The 20099-nt window shown below is 39.3% G+C and overlaps 2 protein-coding genes across 2 annotated transcripts; one reads left to right on the top strand and one right to left on the bottom strand.

The window, feature by feature from the left end:
* The first annotated feature begins 9479 nt into the window (after positions 1–9479).
* Positions 9480–10412, top strand: LOC102287574 (olfactory receptor 5P1). Its single transcript, XM_005887790.2, has one exon. The coding sequence runs from the start codon at positions 9480–9482 to the stop codon at positions 10410–10412; it is 933 nt and encodes a 310-aa protein (XP_005887852.2).
* Positions 10413–18309: 7897 nt separating this feature from the next.
* LOC102268011 (olfactory receptor 5P76) lies at positions 18310–19272 on the bottom strand. Its single transcript, XM_005887804.2, has one exon. It carries the CDS (start codon positions 19270–19272, stop codon positions 18310–18312), a length of 963 nt encoding a protein of 320 aa, XP_005887866.2.
* Between the last annotated feature and the right edge of the window lie 827 nt (positions 19273–20099).

Raw genomic sequence — 20099 nt, 5'->3', positions numbered from 1 at the left:
GTCCACTGGAGAAAGGAATGGAAAACCACTTCAGTATTCTTGCCTTGAGAACCCTATGAACAGAATGAAAAGGTAAAAAGATAGGACACCGAAAGATGAACTCCCCAGATCAGATCAGATCAGTCGCTCAGTTGTGTCCGACTCTTTGCGACCCCTTGAATCACAGCACGCCAGGCCTCCCTGTCCATCACCAACTCCCAGAGTTCACCCAGACTCACGTCCATCGAGTCAGTGATGCCATCCAGCCATCTCATCCTCTGTCATCCCCTTCTCCTCCTGCCCCCAATCCCTCCCAGCATCAGAGTCTTTTCCAATGAGTCAACTCTTCGCATGAGATGGCCAAAGTACTGGAGTTTCAGCTTTAGCATCATTCCCTCCAAAGAAATCCCAGGGCTGATCTCCTTCAGAATGGACTGGTTGGATCTCCTTGCAGTCCAAGGGACTCTCAAGAGTCTTCTCCAACACCACAGTTCAAAAGCATCAATTCTTCGGCACTCAGCCTTCTTCACAGTCCAACTCTCACATCCATACATGACCACTGGAAAAACCATAGCCTTGACTAGACGAACCTTTGTTGGCAAAGTAATGTCTCTGCTTTTGAATATGCTATCTAGGTTGGTCATAACTTTCCTTCCAAGAAGTAAGCGTCTTTTAATTTCATGGCTGCAGTCACCATCTGTAGTGATTTTGGAGCCCAGAAAAATAAAGTCTGCCACTGTTTTCACTGTTTCCCCATCTATTTCCCATGAAGTGGTGGGACCGGAAGCCGTGATCTTCGTTTTCTGAATGTTGAGCTTTAACCCAGGTCAGTAGGTGCTAAATGCGCTACTGGAGAAGAGTGGAGAAATAACTCCAGAAAGAATGAAGAGACGGAGCCAAAGCAAAAACAACTCCCAGTTGTGGATGTAACTGGTAATGGAAGTAAAGTCCAATGCTGTAAAGAGCTATATTGCATAGGCACCTGGAATGTTAGATCCATGAAACAAGGTAAATCAGAAGTGGTCACAGAGGTGATGGCAAGAGTGAACATCGACGTTTTAGGAATCAGTGAACTAATATGGACTGGAATGGGCAAATTTAACTCAGATGAACATTATATCTACTACTATGGGGAAGAATCCCTAAGAAGAAATGGAGTATCCTTCATAGTCAACAAAAGAGTCCTAAATGCACTCAGTTCAGTTCAGTCGCTCAGTCGTGTCTGACTCTTTGCGACCCCATGAATCGCAGCACGCCAGGCCTCCCTGTCCATCACCAACTCCCAGAGTTCACCCAGACTCACATCCATTGAGTCAGTGATGCCATCCAGCCATCTCATCCTCTGTCATCCCCTTCTCCTCCTGCCCCCAATCCCTCCCAGCATCAGAGTCTTTTCCAATGAGTCAACTCTTCGCATGAGGTGGCCAAAGTACTGGAGTTTCAGCTTTAGCATCATTCCCTCCAAAGAAATCCCAGGGCTGATCTCCTTCAGAATGGACTGGTTGGATCTCCTTGCAGTCCAAGGGACTCTCAAGAGTCTTCTCCAACACCACACTTCAAAAGCATCAATTCTTCAGCGCTCAGCCTTCTTCACAGTCCAACTCTCACATCCATACATGACCACAGGAAAAACCATAGCCTTGACTAGACGAACCTTTGTTGGCAAAGTAATGTCTCTGCTTTTGAATATGCCTAAATGCACTACTTGGGTGCAATCTCAAAAACAACAGAATGATCTCTGTTCATTTCCAAGGCAAACCATTCAACATCAAAGTAATTCAAGTCTTTGCCCCAACCAGTAATGCTGAAGATGCTGAAGTTGAATGGTTCTATAAAGACCTACAGGACCTTATAAACTAACATGTAAAAAGATGTCCTTTTCATCATAGGGGTCTGGAATGCAAAAGTAGGAAGTCAAGAGATACCTGGAGTAACAGGCAAATTTGGCCTTGGAGTACAAAATGAACAAGGAAAAGGCTAACAGGGTTTTGCCAAGAGAACACACTGGTCATAGCAAACATCCTCTCCCAACAACACAAGAGAAGACTCCACATATGGACATCACCAGATAGTCAACAACAAAATCAGATTGATTATATTCTTTGCAGCCAAAGATGGAGAAGCTCCATACAGTCAGCAAAAACAAAACCAGGAACTGACTGTGGCTCAGATCATGAACTCCTTATTGCAAAATTCAGACTTAAATTGAAGAAAGTAGGGAAATCCACTAGATCATTCAGGTATGACCTAATACAAATCCCTTACAATTATACAGTGGAAGTGACAAATAGATGCAAGGGATTAGATCTGATAGACAGAGTGCCTGAAGAACTATGGATGGAGGTTCATGACATTGTACAGGAGACAGAGATCAAGACCATCCCCAAGAAAAAGTAATGCAAAAAGGCAAAATGGTTGTCTAAGGGGGCCTTACAAATAGCTGAGAAAAGAAGAGATGCAAAAGGCAAAAGAGAAAAGGAAAGATATATCCATCTGAATGCAGAGTTCCAAAGAATAGCAAGGAGAGATAAGAAAGCCTTCCTCAGCGATCAATGCAAAGAAATAGAGGAAAACAATAGAATGGGAAAGACTAGAGATCTCTTCATGAAAATTAGAGATACCAGGGGAACATTTCATGCAAAGATGGGCTCAATAAAGGACAGAAATGGTATGGACTGAACAGAAGCAGATGATATTAAGAGGTGGCAAGAATACATAGAAGAACAATACAAAAAAGATCTTCACGACCCAGATAATCATGATGTTGTGATCAGTTACCTAGAGCCAGACATCCTGGAATACAAAGTCAAGTGGACCTTAGAAAGCATCACTATGAACAAAGCTAATGGAGTAGATGGAATTCCAGTTGCTGTTTCAAATCCTAAAAGATAATGCTGTGAAAGTGCTGCACTCAATATGCCAGCAAATTTGGAAAACTCAGCAGTGGCCACAGAAGTGGAAAAGATCAGATTTCATTCCAATCCCAAAGAAAGGCGATGCCAAAGAATGTTCAAACTACTGCACAATTGCACTCATCTCACACAGTAGCAAAGTAATGCTCAAAATTCTCCAAGCCAGGCTTCAACAGTATGTGAACCATGAACTTCCAGATGTTCAAGCTGAATTTAGAAAAGGCAGAGGAACCAGAGATCAAATTTCCAACATCCATTGGATCATCAAAAAAGCAAGAGAATTCCAGAAAAACCTCTATTTCTGCTTTATTGACTATGCCAAAGCTTTTGACTGTGTGGATGACAACAAACTGTGGAAAATTCTTCAAGAGATGGGAATACCAGACCACCCTATATGCCTCCTGGGAAATCTGTATGCAGGTCAAGAAGTAATGGTTAACCTAGATGTCCATCAGCAGATGAATGGATAAGAAAGCTGTGGTACATATACACAATGGAATATTACTCAGCCATTAAAAAGAATACATTTGAATCAGTTCTAATGAGGTGGATGAAACTGGAGCTATTATACAGAGTGAAGTAAGCCAGAAAGAAAAACACCAATACAGTATCTAATGCATATAAATGGAATTTAGAAAGATGGTAACACTAACCCTGCATATGAGACAGCAAAAGAGACACTGATGTATAGAACAGTCTTTTGGACTCTGTGGGAGAGGGAGAGGGTGGGATGATTTGGGAGAATGGCATTGAAATATGTATAATATATATGAAACAAGTCACCACTCCAGGTTCGATGCACGATACTGGATGCTTGGGGCTGGTGCACTGGGACGACCCAGAGGGATGGTATGGGGAGGGAGGAGGGTTCAGGATGGGGAACACATGTATACCTGTGGCAGATTCATTTTGATATATGGCAAAACCAATACAATATTGTAAAGGTAAATAAAATAAAATTTTTTTTAAAAAAAGCAATGGTTAGAACTAGACATGGAACAACAGACTGGTTCCAAATCAGAAAAGGAGTATGTCAAAGCTGTGTATTGTCACCCTGCTTATTTAACTTACATGCAGAGTATGTCATGCGAAATGACAGTCTGGATGAAGCAAAACCTGGAATCAAAACTGCTGCAAGAAATATCAGTAACCTCAGATATGCAGATGACACCACCCTTATGGCAGAAAGCAAAGAAGAACTAAAAAGACTCTTGATGAAAGTGAAAGAGGAGAGTGAAAACCTGCCTTAAAACTCAACATTCAGAAAACTAAGATCATTGCTTCTGGTCCCATCGTTTCATGGCAAATAGATGGGAAAAAATGGAAACAGTGAGAGACTTTATTTTCTTGGGCTCCAAAATCACTGCAGATGGTGACTGCAGCCATAAAATTAAAAGATGCTAGCTCCTTGGAAGAAAAGCTATGACCAACCTAGACAGTATATTAAAAAGCAGAGACATTACTTTGCCAACAAAGGTCTGTCTGGTCAAAGCTATGGTTTTTACAGTAGTCATGTATGGATGTGAGAGCTTGGTCATAAAGAAGGCTGAGGGCCAAAGAATTGATGCTTTCGAATTGTGGTGCTGGAGAAAACTCTTGAGAGTCCCTTAGACTGCAAGGAGATCAAACCAGTCAGGCCTAAAGGAAATCAACCCTGAATGTTCACTGGAAGGACTGATGCTGAAGCTGAAGCTTCAATACTTTGGCCAACTGATGTGAAGAGTTGATTCATTGGAAAAGACACTGATGCTGGAAAAGATTGAAGGCAAAGGGAGGAGAGGGTGACATAGCATCATGGACTCAGTGGACATGAATTTGACCAAACTCTGGCAGACAGTGAAAGACAGGGAAGCCTGGCGTGCTGCAGTATACAGGGTCACAAAGGGTCAGGCATGACTTAGGTATTGAGCAACACCACCACCAGAGTCAATACACTTAAATTTACTTTCTCAAATTGGTATAAAAAGTACCCTTCAACTCCTATCCTTATTGGGTCCTGGACTGATAATCAACAGTTTGCCAACTAGCCCGAGGACTACACTTTGAGTAACAATAGACTGTGCTTTGTTTCTGCTTACTTACTCATAGTACTCCATGGCTGTTTCCTCACCACCTCATACCCTCAACTCAACAGTCTACAGAGATAAAATTAGAGCCTTGGCGGTACTGACTCTTGTTGCATCTCCCACCAGCTTTCTATTCAGCAGGGGTTTTTTTGTCCAAGTCTCTGCACAAGGCTTCCATCCGGGTCCTCAGATCCTTTTGTTACACCTGGACCTTCTGTTTATGTCACGTTAATGACACACGTGGCTCTACAGTCATTTCTGGAGAACAAATCAAAGAACCTTTTCCTCAAAGGGGAAAACAATAACAGTCCTAGGGGATTTTTCCATATTCTATGAGAGCCCTTCTTTTCCTCCCAACACACACACACACACACACACACACACACACACACACACACAGTCACCCAGCCTCATCTTCATAGCATCTTCATAACAAGGAAACATAACTATGCTCCTTAAACAAGGGGAGCTGTCAATGATTTTCATTGTCAGATATTCAGTGCACAACTACCATAAAAGTAAATAGAAAACATTTACTTTATAAAGTTCTCTTCAGAATTCAGCAACAGCAATTCTGATTCTGAAAGGTAAGTACGATAGTCATGGCTTTTGTTTAAATAAATTTTTGTTTGTTAAATGGAAAATTAAAGATAAACCTTCACCAGCGTTATCTCTTGACTCCTGCAGAAACTATGACCTTAGAAAGATTTAAACGGAAGAATGGTCAGTCTGTGCACCCAAACCAGGCTGCCCAGGAGTCCCCAGAATGCACAGCCAAAGCCACTGCTGAGCTTGTGTAACTGTGACTATGAAAAGGAAATCAGGAAGAAATCACCTGATGTTCACATTGTATGAGGCTTATAGACTTATGCCCTCTATTCATCATCAAAACAATGCATGCAATGAGGGAAAGGATTGGGGAGAGTCAGAATCTCTGACTCAGGTGAGCAAGCATGAATGTAATGCCAAAATTAAGAGCTCTAGAAAGATCCCTAGGTAGCCAATGGAATGGAAGGGAAGGGGGAGAATCAGCTTCATATTATGCGTATGACTGTGACTGGTAGAGCCCCAAACAGAGAAGGCATCATATACTGTACTTCTGACTTCTTTTGGATCTGCAAAAATCTTCTGACATGTGTTGAAAGAAAAATTATATTATGATTCTTATCAAAAAAATTCTTAATCAAAAATAGTTCCTTAGCTCTGATGCATAACCAAACCCTTTTGAGTACTTTGCAGATATCATTTCTTTTAATTTCACAACAAAGCTGCATTACAGGGACAATTATTTCCATTAAACAAACAAACAAAACAAAACTGGGGTCCAAAAGATTTAAGTGTCAGTGTAAGTTAAAACAGCTGAGCACTGGGAGGCTGGGCATCTGGGTATTTTTGTTCCCAGTCTCCATGACTACTGTCAGCACACATTTTGAAGCTCGTGCTGTGCACAGTGAAGGCAGGGTTGGCCCCATGAACTCTGCTTGAGTCAGAAGGCAGAGCACAATCCTATTTAGGACTTTGCCTCATTCCTTAGACCAGGGTACGTTCAGAGAGTGACAAGGAGAATTGTGAGGGATCTGAAAAGTATGCCTCAGGTGGAATAGTGAAGGATCTATGGATGCTTCATTTTCGAAAAGGAGAATGCTGGCTGTGTTCAAACATTTCAGTGTTTTGATATAGAAAGGAGATTGTTTGTACCATTAAAGTCATGGGGGATTAAGTGATAAGATTATAAATATATTTTTCACGATAGAGCTAACACTTGTGGTGATTAGCTTTCCTGTCACTAGAGTAATTTAGATGCACTTAATGAAGACTATTCAGAACACAGTTTTTAATGAGCTGTAGGTTCTCAACCATTGATTCATTATATTTCACAATTCATTCTGTCAAAGAACTAAGCCCCACTATTGTAAAGATTAAATGCTTTCTCATTCTAAAGTAAGATATTTTAAAATTTTAAGATAAGACATTCAAAGATACTTTGGTGTATATATTATTATTTGTGTCAAATATTCCAAACCTTAAGAACTGAAATAATGTCATTAGCAGAAAAATGTCTTTCTTTGAAAATCAGAACCAAAAATAGTGGAAATTTTCAATGTCATGTTAGCATGGCTATTAAAACCAAGGAGCATACATAGCGAGACACATTTAGAAAAGTGATTAGAAATAGGTTATAAAGCTCCATGAATACCATATTAAACAGTTTGAAATATAGTATATCCAGTATTTCAGTTATGAATAGTACTTGGGAAATCAAGAAATATATTATTGATAATGCTAAGTAAAAATGTAAATTACTGTTGTTTAGTCACTAAGTCATGTCTGACTCTTTCGCAACTCCATGGACTGAAGCCCACCAGGCTCCTCTGTCCATGGGATTTCCCAGGCAAGACTACTGAAGTGGATTGCCATTTCCTTCTCCAGGGGATCTTCCCAACTCAGGGATTGAACTCCTGCCTCCTACATTGGCAGGTGGATTCTTTACCACTGAACCACCAGGGAAACCCCAAAATGTAAATTATAAAATGTAATATATAATATGATTACAAATATGTAAATACTACTTGCAAATGCTACAAAATTAAATCAAAATGGATTGTGAGGCACAATTAGAATTAAGGATTTGTAGGTGAGTCTTTCTACAGTTAGCTAATTGTATTAAAAAATTAAAAGAAAATGCAAACAAAAAAATTTGTAAAACTGTAGAAATTACCAGAAGAGATTGATATTTTGCTGAAGAAAAGATGTGCATAAGTGAAATGTTCAGATCACTAAAATGAATTTCAAGTAACTTTTTAAATTTTATAATACTTTAAATATATACTATTTTCTTATTCTGATAAATACAACTTTCTTTTCCAACTTTCACTGAACCTTTAGTATGCCCTGAAACTATTGCCTTGGATTGCAGTATTTCTCCATCTTCCCTTTTAAATTATCATTAACTCCTCTTTCTCAGGACTGCTTTAAGACATAGGAACTTAGCCTTTGTCACAACATAATGGCAAAACATGAACAGGGTACTAAACTCTTTAGTGAAAATGCAGCCAAATACTCAACAAAACAATGAACACAGTTTAGGACATTGGTTTATCACAAATCATGGGGATGCACTTATCTTAATGGACAGTGTGTATTTCCTTTGAATTATGGATTAAGAAAAATGTCTAGGAATGGGATTATTTTTAAAATTTTATTATATTTTGTAATGCTGTCCTCCCAATTCTATATCCAATTTGTAAGATTACTAGTTCTGATAGTAAAAAATTTGTAAACAGTTAAATGTCCAAATTTAGTGGATGATTAATTAAATTAAGGTCTAGTTACTCAATGCACTATCATCTCAAAAATGATGTTTGAAGAATAATAATGTGATCAGATTTTATACTGAAATGCCAAGTAAAAATAGCAGTATTGAACTTTTATCTGCAATGTTATAAAAGCTCAATTAAAATGCATCCAAAGGGAAAAATGCCTGGAAATAAATTACCAAATTTATAATAGTTGACTTGTGTGACTATATTTGAAAGCTACATTTCTTTTGAATTTTCAAGTGTTTTTCACATACATGATTACATAATTATTATTTAGAAACACACAAGCCATTACTTATACCATTATTACAGACTTTCAATACACTAACAATATCTTCACTGTTATCTCTATAAGACCTTATCCACAAGACCTGGTTTCTCTGGACAGGGAAACTATATTCTTCTCTGGCTTCCTATAGCACATTCACTATACTAATCATGCATTCATTTATTTAACAAGTCTTTCTTCAGGACATTTTGTTCCCAAGCTCTAGTTACTTGCAATACTGAGATAAAATACACACTGTTGTTGAGGAGAATGTGTATAAACTGGGGATAGTGAAATTTGAACATGCAAACAACAACAAAAGTCACAACCTAGTATAAATAATGGCAATTGTTTACATTTCAGGGTCTCAACTAAAGTAGGGAGCCTAGCAGTGAAATTGTGGAGATGAGTAAATAAAATTGGGAACTAAATTGTAGATAGAATCAATAGGATTTTATTAGATGTGGTGCAAAGAGAGACAGAAGGTAAGATTGGGTAGATTATGGTGTCATTCTACAGACATAACGCATAGGAAGAGCGGTCCAAGGAAGGATGAGTTTGGTTTGGAGGAGGCTGAGTTTCAGGTATTAATTGGATTTCCAACTGGAGACTTCTAAAGAACAACTGAAACATAGATCTGGAATTCGGGAGAGAGATCCTTGTAGGTGTCAAGATTGGAGAGGTGTTTTAAAATAATTAATAAAAAAAAAAAAGAACATAATTGAGATCCTGGAAAGTGAGGTTGAACCCTTCTCCTTTTATGCAAAGAGGAAACACACACACAAATCCTGTAAAGCACTATATTTACAGGCAGCGCAGAAGAGGAAATCACTCTGAATGAGTCTGTGGAATAAGCAAAGAGAACTGAAAATGTGTAGAATGAGTGCATAAAAGAAATGAACATTTCCCTCAACAGAAACAATTCCCAGAGGACATGGAGGCTGGAAACCACACCAGCGTGACGGAGTTCATCCTTTTGGGGTTAACAGAGGATCCTACACTTTGTGGCATCTTCTTTGTGCTATTTCTAGGCATATATGTTATTATTTTAGTGGGCAATATCACCATAATTATTTTAATAGCAAGTTGTTCCCAACTTCACTCCCCTATGTACCTTTTCCTTGGCCATTTGGCTTTTGTTGACATCGGTTGTTCTACATCTGTCACACCTATGATGATTATAGGACTTCTTAGACATAGACTAGCCCTCCCAGTTGCTGGCTGTGAAGCCCAGCTCTGTTCTATGGTGATGTTTGGGTCAACTGATTGCTTCCTGCTGGCTGTCATGGCCTATGACCGCTGTGTGGCCATCTGCTTGCCCCTTTTCTATTCCACCCATATGTGCCCCAGAGTGTGTGTCCTCTTGGTGGGGGGTTCCTATCTCGGTGGGTGTGTCAATGCTTGGACATTTGGTAGTTGTTTATTGACTCTGTCTTTCTGTGGACCAAATCAGATAGATCACTTTTTCTGTGATTTCTCCCCTTTGTTGAAACTTTCCTGCTCAGATGTCTCCACTATTGAAATTATCCCTTCCATCTCTTCTGGATCTATCCTTGTGATCACAGTGTTTGTCATATCTCTCTCTTACATCTGCATCCTCAACACCATCCTGAAGATGCGCTCCACTGAAGGGAGACACAAGGCCTTCTCCACCTGCACCTCTCACCTCACCGCGGTCACTCTCTACTATGGAACAATTACCTTCATTTATGTGATGCCCAAATCCAGCTACTCAACTGAGCAGAACAGAGTAGTGTCTGTATTCTACACAGTGGTGATCCCCATGTTGAACCCCCTCATCTACAGTCTAAGGAACAGAGATGTAAAGGAGGCCCTGAGAAGGGCAATGGTCAGAATATATTCTTAGGATCCATTCTTAACATTTCAGGTGACCTATAAAATTTTTTGTTTACCAATATCACACTTCAGTTCTGTTCAGTTCAGTTCAGCCCCTCAGTTGTGTCCGACTCTTTGCAACCCCATGAGTTGCAGCACTCCTGTCCATCACCAACTCCCGGAGTTCACTCAAACTCATGTCCATTGAGTCAGTGATGCCATCCAGCCATCTCATCCTCTGTCGTCCCCTTCTCCTCCTGCCCCCAATCCCTCCCAGCATTAGAGTCTTTTCCAATGAGTCAACTCTTTACAGGAGGTGGCCAAAGTATTGGAGTTTCAGCTTTAGCATCATTCCTTCCAAAGAACACCCAGGGCTGATCTCCTTCAGAACGGACTGGTTGGATCTCCTTGCAGTCCAAGGGACTCTCAAGAGTCTTCTCCAACACCACAGTTCAAAAGCATCAGTTCTTTGGCGCTCAGCTTTCTTCACAGTCCAACTCTCACATCCATACATGACCACTGGAAAAACCATAGCCTTGACCAGACAGACCTTTGTTGGCAAAGTAATGTCTCTGCTTTTCAATATGCTATCTAGTTTGGTCATAACTTTCCCTCCAAGGAGTAAGCGTCTTTTAATTTCATGGATGCAGTCACCATCTGCAGTGATTTTGGAGCCCAGAAAAATAAAGTCTGACACTGTTTCCACTGTTTCCCCCATCTATTTCCCATGAAGTGATGGGACCAGATGCCATGATGTTAGTTTTCTAAATGTTGAGCTTTAAGCCAACTTTTTCACTCTCCACTTTCACTTTCATCAAGAGGCTTTTTAGTTCCTCTTCACTTTCTGCCATAAGAGTGGTGTCATCTGCATATCTGAGGTTATTGATATTAGGACCTACCAAATATAGCTTAACTAATTGTTTCAATTAAAGTCATACTTCTTTCATTTTATGTATTTGTACACCAAATGGGAGATGCCTTGAAGTCAACAACAATAGCAGCAATATTTGTCACTGGTATTAATACTTGTAGATGCCTTTGCTCCTTTAATTTTTGTAGCAAACAATAATAACTTGCACTTTCTATGTGCCAACCCTGTTCTAAGCATATTATGTATATTAGCTGGTTTGTTCCTCACAAAAATCATATGAAGTAGTACTTACTACTTTTATTTTACAAATGAATCATGTACAGAGTAGAATGCCCCCAAGTCATGCAGCTAGGAAGTTGTGGGACTAGTCTTTGATTGTAGAAAGTCTGGCTGCAAACCTACAATATTTCCCATTTGATTTTCATAGCAATCTCATGATGCTGGTATTATAAATACTTCAATTTACAGATGAGAATGTTGAGTCTTAAAGAGATCCATAGTTTGTTCTGGAGACAAGTCCTCCATGCACTTGACCTACACTATAAGCCACAATCAGTCCAAAGACTTGAGCACTGTTATTGATCTAGAAGAGTTGAGCAAGGTAATCAAGCCTAAGCTGTTACTTTGCATCTAAATTCATTTTCCTTTTCCAATGTACTTTGAAAACTCTGAGTCCATTTCTTTTCCAATTAAATTTTATAATGTTTATCAATTTCTACAAAACATTAACATTTTTATGCCTGTGCAATGAATCTATAGATCATTTTAAGGGAGAAATGACATCTTAACTTTTGATGTTATTGTAAACAACACTAACTTTGAATTTTAATTTACCTTAATTTTTAACTCTTTTAGTCCTACCAGACAGTTGATTTTTGTATATGGACCTTTTAAATACTGCTCCTTTTTGAAATATTTAAAAATTTTTCTAGGGTCATTTGCAGATGAAGACTTATTTCTTCCCTTAAATCTTTTAGGTCTTTTTGCATTTTTATTATTTACTGTATTTTTTGTTGGAATATAATTGGCAAATAAGACCATATATTCTAGGTGTACAATGCATTGATTTACTGCATTTGCTGCTGCTGCTGCTAAGTCACTTCAGTCATGTCCGACTCTGTGTGACCCCATAGACGGCAGCCCACCAGGCTCTCCCGTCCCTGGGATTCTCCAGGCTAGAACACTGGAGTGGGTTGCCATTTCCTTCTCCAATGCATGAAAGTGAAAAGTGAAAGTGAAGTCGCTCAGTCGTGTCTGACTCTAGCGACCCCATGGACTGCAGCCCACCAGGCTCCCCGTCCTGGGATTCTCCAGGCTAGAACACTGGATTTTCCAGGCAATGCATGAAAGTGAAAAGTGAAAGTGAAGTCGCTCAGTCGTGTCTGACTTCTAGCGACCCCATGGACTGCAGCCCACCAGGCTCCTTCATCCATGGGATTTTCCAGGCAAGAGTACTGGAGTGGGGTGCCATCACCTTCTCCGTTACTGCATTTACATATTGCAATATGATTTCTACCCAAGCATAGCTAAAACTTCTATCACCTCACATAATTATCATTTATTTTATGTGGTGAGAAAACCTAAGATCTAGAGTCTTAGCAACTTTGAAGTTTGTAATGCAGAATTGTTAACAATCAATACGGTACTGTGCATTAGCTCTGCAGGATTTAGTACTATGTACCTGTTCTACTTTGTATCTTTGAACAACGTATCTCCAGTTACCCTATTTCCTAGCCTTTGGTTATCACCAGCCTAGTCTTTGTTTTTATCAGTTTGGCTTTTTTAGATTCCACTTATAAGTGATAGTGTAGTCCGTATGAGTGCATGCCTATTCAGTTGCTCAGTTGTGTCCAACTCTTTGTGACCCCGTGGACTGTAGCCCACCAGGATCCTCTGTCCATGGAATTTTCCAGGCAGGAATACTAGAGTGGGTTGTCCCCTGAGGAACTGGATGGGGAGGGAGGTGGGAGGGGGGTTCAGGATGGGGGACACATGTACGCCCATGGCTGATTCATGTCAATGTATGGCAAAAATCACTACAATATTGTAAAGTTATTAGCCTCCAGTTAAAATAAATCAAAAATTTTTTAAAAAGAAAAAAAAAAGAATACTAGAGAGGATATCATTTCCTACTCCAGGGGATCTTCCCCACCCAGGGATCAGACCTGCATTTTCTGCATCGACTATATTGGCAAGTCTTTACAACTGTGCCACCTGGGAAGTCATAGTCTGAATAGTTTGATTCCTTTCCTGTCTGACTTATTTCATTTCGCATAATGCCCTCAAGTTGTATTCATGTTGTTACAAATGACAGGATTTTCTTCTTTCTCAAGGCTGAATGATATTCCATTGTGGTATATAGATTTATCACAACTTTTTATCCATTCATCTGTTGACTGGCACTTTGTTTTCATATCTTGTCTATTGTGGAATAATGTTGCAATAAGAATGGGAATGTAGGTGTTTCTTTGAAGTCCTGTTTTTCTCTCCTTTAGATATATATAGCCAGAGGTGGAATTAATGGATTACATAGTAGTTATATCATGGATTTTTTGAAGAATCGTCATACTTTTGTCCATAGTGGCTAAACCAGTTTACATTGCCACAACAGTGTATAAATATTTCCTTATCTCTGTATTCCTGCAACACTTATTATCTCTTATCTTCTTGACAGCCACCCTAACAAATATAAGGTAATATCTCATTGTGGGTTTGATCTCATTTCTCTTTCCCATTGATCATGCGGAGGACTTGGGATTTTCAGTTTTTAAAATTTATTTATTTATTGGAGTTCAGTTGATTTAGAGTATTATATTCATTTGAGGCATTCAGTATTTTTATAGCTCATACTCCACTTAAAGTTATTGCAAAACAATGGCTATATTTCTCTGTTCAGTACAATATATTCTTGTTGCTTATTCATTTTATACCTAGTAGTTTGTGTCTCTTAATTCCATACCCCCATCTCTACACTCCTCCCTGCCATGGACGGTAGCTCACCAGGCTCCTCTGTTCATGAAATTCTCCAGGCAAAAATACTGGAGTGGGTAGCCATTCCCTTCTCCAGGGGATCTTCCTGAGCCAGGGATGAAACCTGGGTCTTCTGTATTGCAGGCAGATTCTTTACCATCTGAGCCAGCAGGGAAGCCTGTACATTACATTCTTGTTGCTTATTCATTTTATACATAATAGTTTGTGTCTCTTTCCATACTCCTATCTCTCCACTCCTCCCACCCTTCTCCCCACTGGTAACCACTAGTCTATTATCTATAGCTGTGTGTTCCTGTTTTGCTGTATACTTTCACTTGATTTGTTTCACATATAAGTGATAACATAGAGTATAAGTTTTTCTCTGTTTAACTTATTTCACTAAATATAATGTTCTCTATATCCATGTACATTGCTGCATGTGGCAAAATTTCATTCCTTTTTATGGGTGAGTAATATTCTGCTGTTATACATATCCCACATCTTCTTTTTTCATTTTTTTCATGAGAACTTAGGTTGCTTCCATATCTTGGCTATGGTAAATAATGCTTCTATGAACACTGGGGTGTCTGTATCTTTTCAAAGTAGTAATTTTGTTTTCCTTGGATATATACTCAGCAGTGGAATTACTAGATCATATTGTATTTCTATTTTTAGGTTTTTCAGGAAGCTCCATACTGTTTTCCCCATAAATCTTGAGAAAAATTCAATGCCATCTGTGCATGCCATCCATGCAACAATGGTTTTTAAAAAAATTATTTAATTGTAAAATGCATCTGGAGTGGGAGGACAATAAATGAAACATATTCATTATGTTTTTATGCTTCTTTGAGTGGAGTGATTCTGAGAACTTGACACAGTGCATGTAGGGACCCTGAAACTATATCTGGAAGCATTATGAGATAGAACAGTCTTAATTATGATCATGAGGCCTTTTCAAGGAAGATGGCTCCTCTGCCAGGCTCTCTTGGGATCCTCTGTGAATACCTGTGAGGATTATGCTCACCAGAGAGAAACACCTGGTACATATGCTGGCATGGTGACTTTTCCACTTATCGTGTTCCATGTGGTTGTTTTGTATAATAATAAGTCACTACTTTTGGTTCTGTGATTATATGTTTTCAAATAGTCTTTTATCTTTTTAAATAAAATACTATTATAATCTGTGTCTATCAATTCCCTTGTCTTAACACTTAATGGTTCTGCTTCTCTTGTTGGTTGTTTCCACTGGCTCCTACTATATGTTTGGTATCTTGTTTCCTTTGTGCTGCTCATTACGTTTCAATGTGCACTGGTTACTGTATTTTAATGTTTGGTAGAACTGTGGAGAAGGCAACGGCACCCCACTCCAGTACTCTTGCCTGGAAAATCCCATGGATGGAGGAGCCTGGTGGGCTGCAGTCCATGGGGTCTCTGAGGGTCGGACACAACTGAGCGACTTCACTTTCACTTTTCACTTTCATGCATTGGAGAAGGAAATGGCAACCCACTCCAGTGTTCTTTGCCTGGAGAATCCCAGAGATGGGGGAGCCTGGTGGGCTGCCGTCTATGGGTTGCACAGAGTCGGACACGGCTGAAGTGACTTAGCAGCAGTAGCAGAAATAACTGAGGCTCAAATTGTTTGTCTGCTTATTCAATTCACCCTGAGGTATCACCTATCCTTGATCACTTATATCCAAGTTCAAGGCTTGAGGCTTTCTAGATCTCTAGAGATCTGAGAGATCTGTGTAAAACCTGGTCTCTGAGCATTTCTGTTCATCCTGAGGATATATGGGAGGTTGTAATCATAATTCTCATCTGGTTTTGTCCTAGGCATTGATGTATGCTCCCCCCATCACTAAATGCAAACCTGGATTGGTAACACTCCCTTCTGACCTGTCAAATTCTTCAACTGCTGAAGTGTATGTGAGTGTTAGGTTTACTTCTCTGGGTTCTCACAGTTCCTGGGGAAGCAATTCCTTCTTATCCTGTAACTTCTACTGTGATATTTAAGATATCTGAAGCATCCTATCCTTTGTTTTGGTTATGCTCATCATGGGATTGATTCAAATTACTGACCCTGCCATAATTGGAACAGAAGCCCCCAAAGTAAATTATATGCATGTGAGTGGATGATTAGACTTGCACAAATGTACACAGGTAACACTAAATAAAACAGGCAGTGAATGTCCTCATCCTTGCTCAGATGTTATCTTTTCAATGAGGTCTGCAGTGACACTTCATGCCCTGGCATGTTAAGCTCCATTACTATGTCTGCTTTTTCTTTTTCCACAGCACAGACTTCAAATAGTCTGAATCACTAACTTGTTAGTTTTACTGTCTCTCATGCTATGAGATAAATTCTATTAGGGCAAATATATTAGATGCTTGTCACTTATATTTCCAATGGCCCATGACTATCTCTGGAATATAAGAATAGTTCAGAATAATTTTTGAATGTATGAAAGAATAAATAACTGAAGGAGATGACAAATGCCCCATGAGTCTGTTAGCAAATATATAGAACCTGTGTCTAAAACATGAAAGAAGAGACAGGAAAGGTCAATAAATGCAGTTGTTGTCAGCATATCAGTTCGGTTCAGTTCAGTTGCTCAGCAGTGTCTGACTCTTTGTGATCCCATGGACTGCAGCACACCATGCTTCCCTATCCATCACCAACTCCTATAGCTTGCTCAAACTCATGTCCATTGTTCGGTGATGCCATCCAACCATCTCATCCTCTGTCATCCCCTTCTCCTCCTTCCTTCAATCTTTCCCAGCATCACGGTCTTTTCCAATGAGTTAGTTCTTCACATCAGGTGGCCAAAGTATTGGAGCTTCAGCATGAGTCTTTTCAGTGAAGATTTAGGACTGATTTCCTTTAGGGTTGACTAGTTTGATCTCCTTGCAGTCCAAGGGACTCTCAAGTCTTCTCCAACACCGCAATTCAAAAGCAACAGTTCTTTGGTGCTCAGCTTTCTTTTCTGTCCAACTCTCACATCCATACATGACTACTGGAAAAACCATAGCTTTGACTAGGAAATAAAAACAAACAAACATAGCTTTGTCAGTAATGTCTCTGCTTTTTAATACCCTGTCTAGGTTTGTCATAGCTTTTCTTCCAAGGAGCAAGTGTCTTTTAATTTCGTGGTGCAGTCACCATGTGCAGTGATTTTGGAGCCCAACAAAATAAAGTCTCTCACTGTTTGCATTGTTTCCTCATCTATTTGCCATGAAGTGATGGGACCAGATGCCATGATTTTAGTTTTTTGAATGTTGAGTTTTAAGCCAACTTTTCACTTTTCACTTTCTTTTACTTTCATCAACAGGCTCTTTCAAGAGCACATGGAGGTCAATTAAACCTCTCCAAGGGACAGTTACAAAATCAGGGGGGAGACAATCCAGTTCCTTCCCGCTTACTGAGTAGAAGGTAAACCTAGCAATGAAAAAGTCGCTCCAACAGTTTGTTCCACTCAGTCTTTGAAGAGTTTAGAACCCCTGCTTATTCCCAGAGAGAAGTCATCTTTGAACCTGACTGAATTCACAAGTCAGTCAGAGACTTCTCATGTTCTTCCTTGGGGACCCTCTATATGGTGACTGGAGCCAGAGACTAGGAACATAGGCCAGAATTTCTGGATCCATAGAGTCCATCCTTATCATATGAGCTTCCCACAAGAACATCTCCAAAAGCTTTCTGACTCCGCTTTGTCATTTCCTCTCAGAATGTACACAGGCAAAAGTATAATGATCTCACTCATTACTGAATAAACTGCAGTTGAAAATGGACACAGGCTTAAAGGTCTGGAGGTACAATTTTGGAAAAATTATATGAATGACATTTTAAAACTATTTTCAGAAGATGAAATTTTTTTCATGTGACTGATGTGTTTTTTGTAATTAAAATTTGATTTTATTTCACTAAAGGTAACTAACTATAGGTCTCCAACTTAAAATTAGATATCTGAAACTTTATTCCCTACCTTTACTAAAAAACTGCTCCCTGGCTAGAGACATGGAATAGATATATTTAAACCACAGAGACTCAATTTCCTCTTTTTATTATCTTCATGGCATATTATCATATCAAATCCTATGAAATAACAGGCTTCATTACAAACGTATTTTTCTGCCAAGCTCTCTTCAGAGCCCCCTTAATCTCATTGTTCCTGAGGCTGTAGATGAGGGGATTCAACATGGGGATCACCACCATATAGAACACAGACACCACCTTGTTCTGGTCAGTTGAGTAGCTGGACTTGGGCATCACGTAAATGAACGTGATGGTCCCATAGAACAGAGTGACTGCTGTGAGGTGGGACGTGCAGGTGGAGAAGGCTTTGTGGCGCCCCTCGGTGGAGTGCATCTTCAGGATGGTGATGAGGATGTAGATGTAGGATACAGCTATGACAGTCACTGTGACCACAATGATGGAGCCAGATGTAAATGAGGTGACAGCTGCAGGGATACTGATGTCAGAACAGGAGAGTTCAACCAAAGGAGTAAAATCGCAGAAAAAATGATTGACTCGATTTGGTCCACAGAAGTGTAAAGAATAGAAGCAAATAGTAAAAGAGCAAGCATTGAGAAAACCACCAGTGTAAGACATTATGAGTAACTGAATACGGACTTGGGTGGACATTTTGGTGGAATAAAGCAGTGGGCTGCAGACTGCTATGAAGCGATCATATGCCATGGCAGCCAGAAGGAAGCTCTCAGTTGACCCAAAGAAAACACCTGAACCGAGCTGGATGGCACATCCAGGATAGGAGATGGTATTTCTTTCCACTAGGAAGTTTACAAGCATATTGGGTGTAACAGAAGATGAATAGCCCACGTCAACAATGGCTAAGTGGCTCAGGAAAAAATACATAGGATAATGGAGCTGAGACGAGATTCTGATAAGAAGATTTATGCTGAGATTCCCACATATGGTCATCAGGTAGATAAAGAGGATGATCATGAAGAGGATGACTCGAAGGACTGGATCATTTGTTAAACCCAATAAAATGAACTCTGTCTCTGCAGTGTGGTTCCCATGTATCAGGGAATACATCAGGTGATGTAGCTGCTACCCAAATGAACCTGTGATGGAACAATACATCAAAGAAGCTATAAATTTGATTATTTCATTTTCTATTAATATAGTACATATACAGAAATTGATTACAGATAAAGATATTAAAGAATCAAAGCATATTTACATGTAATCATGAGCCTACTTTATTTTTTAAATTGTTTTCAGCTTAAGTTCCCAAAAACTTCTTGAAATAATGGCTTTTACCTTTTGTATTATATTTTTTCCAAAAATGTGCTTAAAGTAAACTTCGAGTCAAAGAACAAATAATATATGATAGATGAAAATAGCAAAAAGGATAGGTGAGTAAGACATAAAATAGGAAAAAAATTGTGTAGGGTTTTATACTAAAGATGAGTAATTTAATAGCTAACAATTATTACATGCTTACTAAAGTGCAAGATAGGGTTAAATTTTTATATTTATATGTTTATCATTTATCATATATAGCCTATGCTTATATTTTAGTCTATATTTATAGTGTAATTAGTGTATATACATATTTAGTGTGTGATATAGTCTGTTATTGTTTGTTGTTTAGTTACTACTTAATGTTCGACTCTTTGAGGCCCCATGGACCATAGCCTGCCATGCCCCTCTGTACATGGAATTTCCAGGGCAAGAATACTGGAGCGGGTAGCCATTTCCTTCTCCAGAGGATCTTCCCAACCTAGGAATCGAACTTGCATCTTTTGTATTTCCTGCAGATGGATTCTGAGCCACCTGGGCAACCCAATATATAGTCTATGTTTTCACGAAGTATTAATTAATGACTTTCATTATTTATGAGTAAATGGAGTCTGAGA

This window comes from Bos mutus, chromosome 15 (assembly GCF_027580195.1).
Source record: "Bos mutus isolate GX-2022 chromosome 15, NWIPB_WYAK_1.1, whole genome shotgun sequence".
Lineage (NCBI taxonomy): Eukaryota > Metazoa > Chordata > Mammalia > Artiodactyla > Bovidae > Bos > Bos mutus.
The sequence above is the reverse complement of the archived record's forward strand: the minus strand, read 5'-3'. Positions and strand labels throughout refer to the sequence as shown.